The sequence below is a fragment of the Hylobates moloch genome, unplaced genomic scaffold (assembly GCF_009828535.3).
Source record: "Hylobates moloch isolate HMO894 unplaced genomic scaffold, HMol_V3 SCAFFOLD_3, whole genome shotgun sequence".
Classification (NCBI taxonomy): Eukaryota; Metazoa; Chordata; class Mammalia; order Primates; family Hylobatidae; genus Hylobates; species Hylobates moloch.
This window is the reverse complement of record NW_026652278.1, coordinates 8657491-8670588: the sequence shown is the minus strand read 5'-3', so window position 1 is coordinate 8670588 and position 13098 is coordinate 8657491. Positions and strand designations below refer to the sequence as shown.

General features: G+C 46.7%; 1 protein-coding gene across 1 annotated transcript in view; it reads left to right on the top strand.

Moving 5' to 3' along the window:
- Window positions 1-8752: 8752 nt before the first annotated feature.
- The window catches only part of ABRAXAS2 (abraxas 2, BRISC complex subunit), a 37009-nt gene continuing 32663 nt past the window's right edge, over window positions 8753-13098 (top strand). The window contains exon 1 of the mRNA XM_058437006.1: window positions 8753-9245. Coding sequence (XP_058292989.1) covers window positions 8769-9245 — 477 coding nt within the window. The 5' untranslated portion in view covers window positions 8753-8768. The remainder of the gene's footprint in view (window positions 9246-13098) is intronic.

Below are 13098 nucleotides of genomic sequence, written 5' to 3'. Positions count from 1 at the left end.
GATAAAAGGCAAATGGGAGGCCGGACACGGCGGCTCACGCCTGTAATCCCAGCACTTTGGGAGGCCGAGGGAGGCAGATCACGAGGTCAGGACATAGAGACCATCCTCGCCGACATGGCGAAACCCTGTCTCTACTAAAATACAAAAAATTAGTCAGGCATGGTGACACGCACCTGTAGTCCCAGCTACTTGGGAGGCTCAGGCAGGGGAATCATTTGAACCTGGGAGGCGGAGATTGCAGTGAGCTGAGATCGCGCCACTGCACTCCAGCCTGGCGACAGAGTCTCCAAAAAAAAAAAAAAGCAGATGGAAATCCTTGTGCGTTGATTAAAGAAAAGGCCGGGCGCAGTGGCTCAAGACTGTAATCCCAGCACTTTGGAAGGCCGAGGCAGGCGGATCACCTGAGGTCAGGAGTTCCAGACCAGTCTGGCCAACATGTCGAAACCCCATCTCTACTAAAAAAACAAAAATTAGCCAGGCATGGTGGCAGTTGCCTATAATCCCAGCTACTCAGAAGGCTGAGGCACGAGAATTGTTTGAACCAGGGAGGCGAAAGTTGCAGTGAGCCAGGACTGCACCACTGCACTCCAGCCTGGGCGACAGAGTGAAACTTTGTCTCAAAAATAAATAAATAAAATTCAAGAAAGAACTTAAGTAACCTTATTACAGAGCAATAAAACCACCGGATGCCATGGCCAATTAGTGCTGCCCTGGGCAAGCGGTTGTTTTGATCTTTTCTAGGTTCTAGATGCTAGAGAAAGCAAGCTTGAGTGGGGCTGCGTGAGCCTTTAAAAGTTTTAGGTCAGCCGGGTGCAGTAGCTCACGCCTGTAATCCCAGCACTTTGGGAGGCCGAGGCGGGCGGATCACAAGGTCAGGAGATCGAGACCATCCTGGCTAACATGGTGAAACCCCGTCTCCACTAAAAATACAAAAAAAATTATCTGGGTGTGGTGGCGGGCGCCTGTACTCCCAGCTACTTGGTAGCTGAGGCAGGAGAATGGCGTGAACCCGGAAGGCGGAGCTTGCAGTGAGCCCAGATCGCACCACTGCACTCCAGTCTGGCCGACAGAGCGAGACACGGTAATCCCAGCTACTCAGGAGGCTGAGGCAGGAGAATCGTTTGAACCCTGGAGGTGGAGGTTGCAGTGAGCTGAGATAGTGCCACTGCACTCCAGCCTGAGTGACAGAACGAGACTGTCTCAAAAATAAATACATAAAATAAAATATAAAATAAAAGGGGCCTACTTCATTAGGTATTAAATCTGTTCTCTGGCAAAAAAAATTAATGAAATAAAATTGGCCTACATCAGAGTGTTGTTAGGAAGATTAGATAAGTTCATAGACCGTGCATGTACAGTGTAGAACAGAGCCTGATACAGTCTGTTCAGTAGATATTATCATTCTTAGTGACTTCTTTTGTTAATTTTTTAAAATTATTTTTTAAAGTTTTTGTGGGGCTGGGCGCAGTGGCTCATGCCTGTAATCCCAGCACTTTGGGAGGCCGAGGCGGGTGGATCATGAGGTCAGGAGTTTGAGACTAGCCTGACCAACATGGTGAAACCCCATCTCTACTAAAAATACAAAAATTAGCTGGGTGTGGTGACGTAATCTCAGCTACTTGGGAGGCTGAGGCAGGAGAATTCTCTTGAACCCAGGAGGCGGAGCTTGCAGTGAGCCGAGATCACGCTACTGCACTCCAGCCTGGGCAACAGAGTGAGTCTCCATCTCAAAAATAAATAAAAAAATAAAATTGTTGTGGGTACATAGGTGTATATATTTATGGGGTACATGAGATGTTTTGATACGGGCATGCAGCATGAAATAAGCACATTGGGCCGGGCGCGGTGGCTCAAGCCTGTAATCCCAGCACTTTGGGAGGCCGAGGCGGGTGGATCACGAGGTCAGGAGATCGAGACCATCCTGGCTAACACGGTGAAACCCCGTCTCTACTAAAAAATACAAAAAAATTAGCCGGGCGTGTTGGTGGGCGCCTGTGGTCCCAGCTACTTGGGAGGCTGAGGCAGGAGAATGTCGTGAATCCAGGAGGTGGAGGTTGCGGTGAGCCGAGATCGCGCCACCGCACTCCAGCCTGGGGGACAGAGAAAGACTCCGTCTCAAAAAAAAAAAGAAATAAGCACATTGGAGAAAGGGGGTATCCATCCCCTCAAGCACTTATCCTTTGAGTTATAAACAATACAATTACATTCTTTAAGTCATTGTAAAATATACAATTAAGTTATTATTGACTATAGGCACCCTATTGTGCTATCAAATAGTAGGTCTTATTCTTTTTTTTTTTTTTACCCATTAACCATCCCCGCTCCCCTCCAACCTCCCACTATCCTTCCCAGCCTCTGGTAACCAACCTTCTACTTTGTATGTCCATGAGTTCAATTGATTTGATTTTTAGATCCCACAAGTAAGTGAGGACATGTGATGTTTGTCTCTGTGCCTGGCTTATTTCACTTAACATAATGATCTGCAGCTCCATCCATGTTGTTGCAAATGATCACGTTTCTGTTGTCTTGGCAGATAGACAACATTGGCCTCCATTCTTTTTTGTGGACTCCCTCGTGTCTATGTGCTACTTTTGCTTTATCCATTCACATGTTGTTAGACACTCAGGTTGCTTCCAAACCTTAGCTATTGTAAACACTGCTGCAACAAACATGGGTGTGCAGTTATCTCTTCGATATACTGATTTCCTTTCTTTGGGGTACATACCCAGCAGTGGGATTACTGAATCATATGGTAGTTCAATTTTTAGTCTTTTGAGGAAACTCCAAACTGTTCTCCATTATGATTTTACTAATTTCCATTCCTACCAACAGTGTACAAGGGTTCCCTTTTTTCCACGTCCTCGCCAGTATTTGTGATTGCCTGTCTCTTGGATAGAAGCCATTTTAACTGGAGTGAGAGGATATCTCAGTGTAGTTTTGATTTGCATTTCTCTGATGATCAGTGATGTTGAGCACCTTTTCATATGCCTGTGTTGGTGACTTCTGATTCCAACCTCGCTTTCCCTTCAGATTTGTATTTTCTCTTATTTTATTGTATTGCAGCTGCCGGGATGTCCCTTGCTACATTAAACTCAGAGTGTTCAACACTGAACTCACTTGCATTACCACCCCCCCACCACCATACCTCCCCACCAAACCCTTTCTCCTCTGTGTTTGCAGTTGGTTGATCCCTGACCATCTACCCTGTCACCCAAAGGGGAGCATCATCCTCCTCCTTTCCTCCCTGCACTGCTCCTCTTGGTCAGGACTGGTCCCTGGGCTCAGGCATTTCTCCAGCCTGTCACCACTGCTCTGCCTTCCTTCTGGCCACTCAGGCCATTGCAGCAGCTTCTGAGTAAACCTTCCAGGAGCCATTTGGCACTTGGCTCCTTCTCAGGCCCCAGCTATGCCTTGTTTCCCATTACCTCTTGAAAGGCCTCTAAGACTTGCCCAGTTTTCCTCTCCTTCAGTGCCTGCCACCACTCACTCCTTTCCTTTGCATTCTCCTGCCTGATCATGGACTGTAGAGGCAAACTGACTTGAACTTGAATCACAACTTACTCCATACAAAGTATGACCTTGAGCGAGTTACTTAATTTAAACATCTTAAGTCACAGTTTCCTCAAATGGGCATAATCCAAATGAAGCTGGATTTTCTTGTTCCCACTGTCAGGCCCATCATAGCAAAGTGTGGCATTCTCATGCAGAAATGCTTTGCTTTGTATTGATATATATAAATGGAATATTACTATTTGCATGTTTGCATTTTACATCTTCATTTAACAATATTCCAGTAATATACTGTACTTAGAGATCTTTTTTGTCAATGCCTATAGATCTCTTACCTTTTAAACTAATTTATGATGATAGAAATGATGGCTAGCAATCGTACAGCTGTCACTGTGTGCCAAGAACTGTTTTCAGTGCATCCAATATATTATTTCAGTTACTCCTAAAGATAGCCACATTCCCCGCACTTTGGGAGGCTGAGGTGGGCAGATCACGAGGTCAGGAGTTCGAGACCAGCCTGGCCAACACAGTGAAACCTGGTCTCTATTAAAAATACAAAAAATTAGCCAGGCGTGGTGGTGGGTGCCTGTAATCCCAGCTACTCGGGAGGCTGAGGCAAGAGAATTGCTTGAACCCAGGAGGCAGAGGTTGCAGTAAGCCAAGATCACGCCATTGCAGTCCAGCCTGGGTGACAGAGCGAGACTCCATCAAAAAAAAAAAAAAAAAGATAGCCACATGAGGTAGATACTAGTATTAGCCTCATTTTGCAGATGAGCTAACTACGGCACATAGAAGTAAGTTCTGGAGCTGAGATTGGGACCCAAGCAATCTATCATAAAGTTTTCGAGCATAACCACTACATGAGTGTGCTCTATCACTATAGTTGTTTTGCTGAAGATTTTCTTTTGTTTGTTTGTTTGTTTGAGACAAGGTCTCACTCTATCCCCCAGGCTGGAGTGCAGTGGCATGACCTTTTTTTTTTTTAAACAGAGTTTCACTCTGTCACCCAGGCTGGAGTGCAGTGGCATGATCTCAGCTCACTGCAACCTCTGCCTCCTGGGCTCTAGCAATTCTCCCACTTCAGCCTCCTGACTAGCTGGAATTTCAGCCGCATGCCACCACATCTGGCTCAATTTTTTTGTCTTTTTAGTAGAGACAGGATTTCACCATGTTGGCAGGCTGGTCTTGAACTCCTGACCTCAAATGATCGGCCCGCCTCTGCCTCCCAAAGTGCTGGGATTACAGGCATGAGCCACTGCACCCGGCCCAGTGGCATGATCACTTAACTCACTGCAGCCTCGACTTCCTGGGCTCAAGCGATCCTCCCAACTCAGCCTCCCAAGTAGGTGGGGTTACAGGTGCCCACCACCATGTCCAGCTAATTTTTTTATTTTTTTTGTAGAGACGGGGGTCTCACTATGTTGCCCAGGCTGGTCTCGAACTCCTGGGCTCAAGTGATCCACCTGTCTTGACCTCTCAAATTGCTGGGATTACAGGTGTGAGCCACCGAGCCTGGTCAGAACCTAAAAATTCTTTATTCTCATCTCTCTGTCCCCAAAGTCCAGAATCTCACTGTAGCCACTCATCTCCTCTTCTCATCCTCTTTCTCCTTCACCCCCTAAATTTTCCCAGTTCATCTGCCTCTCTTTCCTCTCTCATCTCCTACATCCCAAATTATTTCTTCAGTGAGCAAACCTAGGCACCTCCTTATTAGCAAGCCTACACTTTTTATCAGCTGCTTCTCTTTCCATCCCCCTCCAACACCCTGCTGATCAAACACAACTATCTTCCCTAAAACCCTCCCACTTTTTCATGCGGTGTTCATTTAACAGTCATGTATCTGGCAACATTTACATGCCAGCCATTATTCCAGATGATGGAGATGCAACACTAAATAAGCAGGAATCCCTGTCTTTGCTAGGTGTGGTGTCTCATGTTTGTAATCCCAACTACTCAGGAGGCTGAGGCAGGACGATCACTGGAGTCTAGGAGTTTGAGGTGCAGTGCACTATTGAGTGACAGAGCAAGACCCTATATCTAAAAACAAAAATTTAAAAAAAAGAATCCCTGTCTTCCTGAAGTTCAGAACATGCTCGGAGAGGGGGAAAGACAATGGACAGGAAAGATGAATAACACAGAGATGCTGCTAGATGACAGGTGGTAAAGGGAAAAGTAAACAGGGAAGTACTATTGAGAACATGGGGTGAAGGTTGCAATCCTTGATAGGGAACCAGGGAAGGACTCTCTGAGGGGGTGGCAGCACTGAGTGAAAACCTAAAAGAGGTTGTCATAGGTTTTGTTCCTAGGGAGCAAAGTGTGACACTGAGATGAACAGGGAGGAAGTTGATTAGGGAGTATTCTGAGAATCATCATCTGTTGGAGAAGAAAAAGAAGCAGGATTGGCTGAATGAAGTAGTCGGACTGAGGTACCACTACAACAGAACTTCGGCAAATCCCTCCTGGCCCTCCCCTTTATTCATCTACCTCGACCAGGCATTGAATGCTGGATGCCCACAAAGGGAGGACTGGCCTTAGGCAATGAAGCTCTCTTCAACTAGATATACTTATAGGAGAGAGCTGACCTGCAGCAATCCATCAATCCTGCAAGGCGGGCAGGAGGTCTCGGTGGCACATCAAATCATCTAGGGCAGAAACAGTAAACCATGCAGCTGCCTGGGAGAAGAGCATCCCAGGCAAAGAAAACAGCAAGCACAAAGGCCCTAAAGTGGAATGAGCTAGGGACGTCTAGGAAGCAGAAAGAAGACTAATGTAGCGGAAGCTCGGTAAATAAAGAGGGCAGTAGCAAGTAATAAAGTCAGACAGGTAATAGGGGCCAGGTCTTGGCAAGACTTGGTGTTTGGCCAAGAAGCAACATGGTTTAATTCTTACATTTAAATGTCGACCATTTTGCTATGTTGAGCATAGATTTGGTAAGGAGGGGATTAAAAGCTGAAGCAGGAACACTGGGTTTCTCAGTCTTGTCACCACTGATGATAATTCTTCATTGTGGGCCCGTTGTTGTGCACTGTGAGACGTTTAGCCACTTCTCTGGCCTCTACCCACCCACCAGATGCCAGTGGCACCTGACACCAAATTATGATATCTGATCATGTTTCCAAACATTGCCACATGCCATTTTGGGGGGCAAAACTGCCACCAGTTCGGACTCCCTGAGTAAGAGGATACAAAATTCTGAGAGAGAGAGAGTTGATGGTGCCTTGAACCACCGTTTCACTTCCCTCCCACCCCAAGACGCTACAGTCTCAACTCTGCAGCCAAAGTGGTTGTGTTATCTGTTATCACATTATGTCACTACTATACCAAACTGTTTATTTGCCCGAATTACCTCCATCCTTTCATCCTTGAGCTTGGTAAATGTTGCCTTTTTTCTTTTCCTTTTTTTTTTCTTTGAGACAGAGGCAGAGTGCAGCGGCACAATCTCGGCTCACTGCAATCTCTGTCTCCCGGGTTCAAGCAATTCTCATGCCTCAGCCTCCTGAGCAGCTGAGATTACAGGCATGCACCAGAATGCCCCGCTAGTTCTTGTATTTTCAATAGAGATGGGCGGGGGGAGTGGGCAGGGTCTCACCATGTCGGCCAGGCTGGTCTTGAACTCCTCGTCAGGCCTCTGAGCCCAAGCTAAGCCATCATATCCCCTGTGACCTGCACGTATACATCCAGATGGCCTTAAGTAACTGAAAAATCACAAAAGAAGTGAAAATGACCGGTTCCTGCCTTAACTGATTACATTACCTTGTGAAATTCCTTCTCCTGGCTCAGAAGCTCCCCGACTGAGCATCTTGTAACCCCCGCCCCTTCCCACCAGAGAACAACCCCCTTTGACTGTGATTTTCCACTACCTACCCAAATCCTATAAATCGGCCCCACTCCTATCTCCCTTGCTGACTCTCTTTTCGGACTCAGCCCGCCTGCACCCAGTTGAAATAAACAGTCTTGTTGCTCACACAAAGCCTGTTTGGTGGTCTCTTCACACGAACATGCATGACGCTCCTGACCTCAGCTTAACACACCCCCTCCACACACGTCCCCCCTCCCAAAGTGTGGAATTACAGGCATGAGCCACCGCGCCCGGCCTTAAATGTTGGCTTTTTGTTTTGTTTTTGAGACGGAGTCTCGCTCTGTCACCCAGGCTGGAGTGCAGTGGCGCGATCTCGGTTCACTGCAAGCTCCGCCTCCCGGTTCACGCCATTCTCCTGCCTCAGCCTCCCGAGTAGCTGGGACTACTTTTTTTTTTTGAGACGGAGTCTTTCTCTGTCCCCCAGGCTGGAGTGCGGTGGCGCGATCTCGGCTCACCGCAACCTCCACCTCCTGGATTCACGCCATTCTCCTGCCTCAGCCTCCCGAGTAGCTGGGACCACAGGCGCCCACCAACACGCCCGGCTAATTTTTTTGTATTTTTTAGTAGAGACGGGGTTTCACCGTGTTAGCCAGGATGGTCTCGATCTCCTGACCTCGTGATCCACCTGCCTCGGCCTCCCAAAGTGCTGGGAGTACAGGCTTGAGCCACCGCGCCCGGCCTAATTTTTTGTATTTTTAGTAGAGACGGGGTTTCACCATGTTAGCCAGGATGGTCTCAAACTCCTGACCTCGTGATCCGCCCACCTCGGCCTCCCAAAGTGCTGGGATTACAGGCGTGAGCCACCGTGCAAAGCCTAAATGTTGGCCTTTTTTTTTTTTTCTGAGACGAAGCTTCGCTCTTGTTGCCCAGGCTGGAGTGCAATGGCACGATCTCAACTCACCGCAACCTCCGCCTCCCGGGTTCAAGCCATTCTCCTCCCTCAGCCTCCCGAGTAGCTGGGATTACAGGCATGTGCCACCACTCCCGGCTAATTTTTGTATTTTCAATATAGACAGGGTCTCTCCATGTTGGTCAGGCTGGTCTCGAACTCCTGACCTCAGGTGATCTGCCCGCCTCGGCCTCCCAAAGTGCTGGGATTACAGGCGTGAGCCACTGCTCCCGGCTAGAATGTTGTCTTTTAATATTAAGGGAAAGAACTGTTTGCGGAACTATCAATGGCTGTCTGAGGCGTGTCGAAAGCGACACCACTGCGGAGGACAGGCTGCCGGGGTCCTTCCGATCGCGAAAACCGGCGTTCCTCAGCCTTGGAGACTGAGAGCTCAGGGCCCTCGGCCGCTGCCCGCCGCAGACTCCACTTCCCATGATGCCAAGGGGTTGGGCCTTCCGGAAGGTCGTGTGCCCTCCGCGGGGCATGATGGGGGAGCTGGAGATTTCCATCATGGCGGCGTCCATTTCGGGCTACACCTTCAGTGCTGTGTGTTTCCACAGCGCCAACAGCAACGCGGACCACGTAGGTGCCGGGCCCCCTGCCGAGCCCGCTGGGGGCTTTCAGCCTCTGTCTCAGGCCGGCGCTCGCGGCCAAGCCGGGACCTCATGCGGCTCGCCCCTTGGGCACCAGAGCCGGCCGGAGGAGCTGGTGACCGGGGCGGCTCCCGCCCCCGGTGAGCTTTTGCCTCTGGGGGCTCCTTTGCCCCTGGGACAGGCCCCCTGGCTTCGCGCGCTCAGCCGCTCGGCCGTCCCGGCACAGCCGTCTCCCGTGCAGCAAAGCTGTCCCACCTGGCCTCCTGCAGTGTCAGGAGTCGCTCGGTGGAAACCGAGCGCCTGCCCCTCCCTGAAAGTCGGGCTTCTAGACTTAAGAGGGGCGCACGGGGTCGGGAAGGAGTCTAGAGGCCGGGCGTTTAGTCCAGGAAGCGAGGTACTCAGCCCCGCCCGCCGGTCTCACAGGTTGTCGTGGGGATGCTACGAGTGAAACCGTGGCTGTCACTATTGATATTTGTTAGACACGGTTGTGTGTTTTCTTTGCCCTGATGCAAAATGGAGAATGTAAACAGGAGCGTTCGGTGCAGGGTCTATTTTGTATTTCCTTGAAGTTGCGTGTTTAGTTCTTTGTGACTAGTTCTTTCACTAGTCACAGTGAAATAGGGAAGTGACAGGCCCACTACTGAGTGATGGGAAATGCATAGGCTGTGGAGCCCACAGGAGGAGCAGATCCTGTCTGTTTCAGTGTCTTTATTTTACACATTTTCTTTTAACGTCATTGGCCTCTGATTGGAAATGCTTTGTGAAACTAAATCACTTCTCTCTTAAAGGAGGTATATAATTTGGCCACCAAATTGGGGGATTATTTTAAGTGATATTGATAGTGAATGATTCAAACTCATTAAACCTATGTGTGGGGTTTTTGGTTGTCTTTACAAAGCAAAATGGTACACTGCAGAAGGAGGAACTGCATTTGGTTTGATGTCAGCAATCTTAGCTTCCATTAATAAAAACTGATTTTACAGGGAGGTGATTCCATTAGTAAATTGAATGCAATTAAGTTATTGTACCTTTCATCTCTTCAGTGTTAATGGTAGAACTTAATGATAGGAATAGGAATATATACATCATGGGTTTTTCCAGAGGCAGCTTTGAAGACTATGGCCTAGGATACTACAACTAGCTATTTAATAATGTAATATAGTTCCATATGTAAGGGTTTGTGATACCCCTAATGTCCATGGACTACTAAAAATGGGTCCTTTACTCTATTTCTTGAGTGCCTACTAATATCACAGTTTATGTATATGGCAAGATTACTGTAAGAACAAGCAGCTACGTGTTGAAAAAAATTAATTCAAGAGATATCCCTTAATATCTACTCTGCAAGACGTGGTGCTAGATTTCATAGAAATTTTCACCAATGCCAATAGTTTGCAACTGTGTTTTATATGACCATGGCTGTTTGTATTAACTTTGCCACAATTATAGATGTGGAATCCTTGACAATAATTTCAATTTTAAGGTTGAAGAACCAACAATTTACTTTTGTATTTGTAGTACATACTTATTTTGTCCAGTCAAGAAATTAATTTAAAACCACTCATCTGTAGACCTGGGGCTAGCATACTTTTTTGTACAGGGCCAGATAGTAAACTTTGTGGGCTTTGTAAGCCATATGGTCACAATAGCAAATATTCAACTCTGCTATTATTGGGAGAAAGCATCTATAGACAATAAAAAATTCAAGTGACTGTTATTAGTTGGACACGGTAGCTCATGCCTGTAATCCCAGCACTTTGGGAGGCTGAGGCGGGCAGATCACCTGAGGTCAGGAGTTCAAGACCAGCCTGACCAACAAGGAGAAACCCCGTCTCTACTGAAAATATAAAATTAGCCGGGCGTGGTGGCGCATGCCTGTAATCCCAGCTACTAGGGAGGCTGAGGCAGGAAAATCGCTTGACCTGGGAGGCAGAGGTTGTGGTGAGTCGAGATCGCGCCATTTTACTCCAACCTGGGCAACAAAAGTAATAATAATAAAATGAAATAAAAATATAGAAACCATTTTTTAGCTTACAGGCCATACAGTAATAAGCATTAGGCTAGAATTAGTCCCCATGCCATAGTTTGCCAACTCCTACTATAAAGTAACAGTGGATCAGATACTCCAGACCAGTAGATGTATAAACATTCCTCTTGTACTTCGCTTTAGAATGTCCTTTAAAAAAAAAAAATTACAAGGTCTTGCCAGGTGGCCCAGGCTGATCTCAAACTCCTGGCCTTAAGTGATCTTCCGTTTTTGGCCTCTTAAAATGTTGAGATTACAGGTGTGACCCACCGCATCTGACCTAGAATGTCTTGATGTCACTGTTGAGTTATATCGTTATTCCACAAATGGAAGACTGTTGTAGGGTTACCAGATGAAATATAGCACACTCAGTTAATTTGAATTTTAGATAAATAGCAATTTATAGTATATCTCAAAACTTACAAAAGAATTATTTGTTATCTGAAATTAAAATTTTATTGTGTGTCTTGTATCTTTTTTGCTAAATCCAGCAACCCAATACTGTAGAATATTAGGAATCTAGCTATGTTCTTTTTTTTTTTTTTTTGAGACGGAGTCTCGCTCTTTCGCCCAGGCCGGACTGCAGTGGCAGTATCTCAGCTCACTGCAAGCTCCACCTCCTGGGTTCACTCCATTCTCCTGCCTCAGCCTCCCGAGTAGCTGCAACTACAGGCACCCGCCATCGCGCCCGGCTAATTTTTTGTATTTTTAGTAGAGACGGGGTTTCACCGTGTTAGCCAGGATGGTCTCGATCTCCTGACCTCGTGATCCGCCCGCCTCGACCTCCCAAAGTGCTGGGATTACAGGCATGAGCCACCGCGCCCGGCCTTAGCTATGTTCTTAAGGTCTAAAGTTCTGTGTGAATATGAAATTATTTTTTCACTTTGATTTTTTGAAAGTGGGTATTTGTTTTGTTTTGTCTTTCGCTTGTGACAAGACAAAACTGCTTTTGTGGTGAGAATTCATAACTGAAAGATTTTCATAGGGTAAAACGAGCTTATTTAGGCAGTGTTTCTCAAATTAGTAGTCATGGACACTCCTTTGGATCTCAGAGAGTTTTTTTTTTAAAAGGGAATATATATATTTCTTTTTTTTTTTTTTTTTTTTTTTGAGATGGAGTCCTGCTCTGTCACCCAGGCTTGAGTGCAGTGGCACAATCTCGGCTCACTGCAACCTCCGTCTCCTGGGTTCAAGCAATTCTTCTGCCTCAGCCGCTCTAGTAGCTGGGATTACAGGTGCGCACCACCACACCTGGCTAGTTTTTGTATTTTTAGTAGAGACGGGGTTTCTCCATGTTGGCCAGGCTGGTCTCAAACTCCTGACCTCAGGCAGTCCACCCACCTCGGCCTCCGAAAGTGCTGGGATTACAAGCAAGAGCCACCGTGCCCAGCCTATATATTTCCTAAGTTTAAGAAATGCTCTGTGATGATTTGGTATTTTAGGACACTCCCCCTCCTCAAATCAAATACAAAAACTAGGCTGTAAAGTGTCAGTCTTTCCCCACTCCCATAGATTCTCACTTTAAACTGGAAATGTTTTTAAACTCGAAACTTCATTAATTGATTTGAAGGATCGACTTAGAATAGAAGGATATATCGTACAAGGGCATTGTTTCAACAAATTTATTCAACCAGTGTTAGTGAGGCACCTACTAAGTGTTAGGCATTGTGCTGGGTGCTGAGATAGAGCAGTGAACAAGCACACAGTCCCTGCTCTCGTGGAGTTTACATTCTGGCAAGGGATAATAAATATATTTATTTATAAATATGTAATATGATGGATAGTGAGAAGACTAAAAAGAAAAAGAACGTAAGGTAAAGGGGGCAGAGTGCCTGGCAGATGCTATTTCCATTAAGTTGGTCAGGCAAGGCCTCTCTGATAAGGTGCCATTTGAGTAAAGACCTGAATGAAGGAAAGGAGTAAGCCATGTGATGTCTGCGGAGAGAGATTCCAGGACAGCTTCTCAGTTCAACCCTCTGTATAGGAAAGTTACTTTAGGATTTAGAGTATGTCTTCTCCGAGCTGTGCTTGTGCAGAACATGGCAGCAAGTACACAAAGAGTAGGTAATAAGCCAAGTAATCTACAATAAACTGTGGTGGTAAATGCCCTCCAAAAGTGTAAATAAGTTAACCTCTGCATTTATTAAAGAAAAAGGTTCAGCTGGGTGCAGTAGCTCACGCCTGTAATCCCAGCACTTTGGGAGGCCCAGGCAGGCGGATC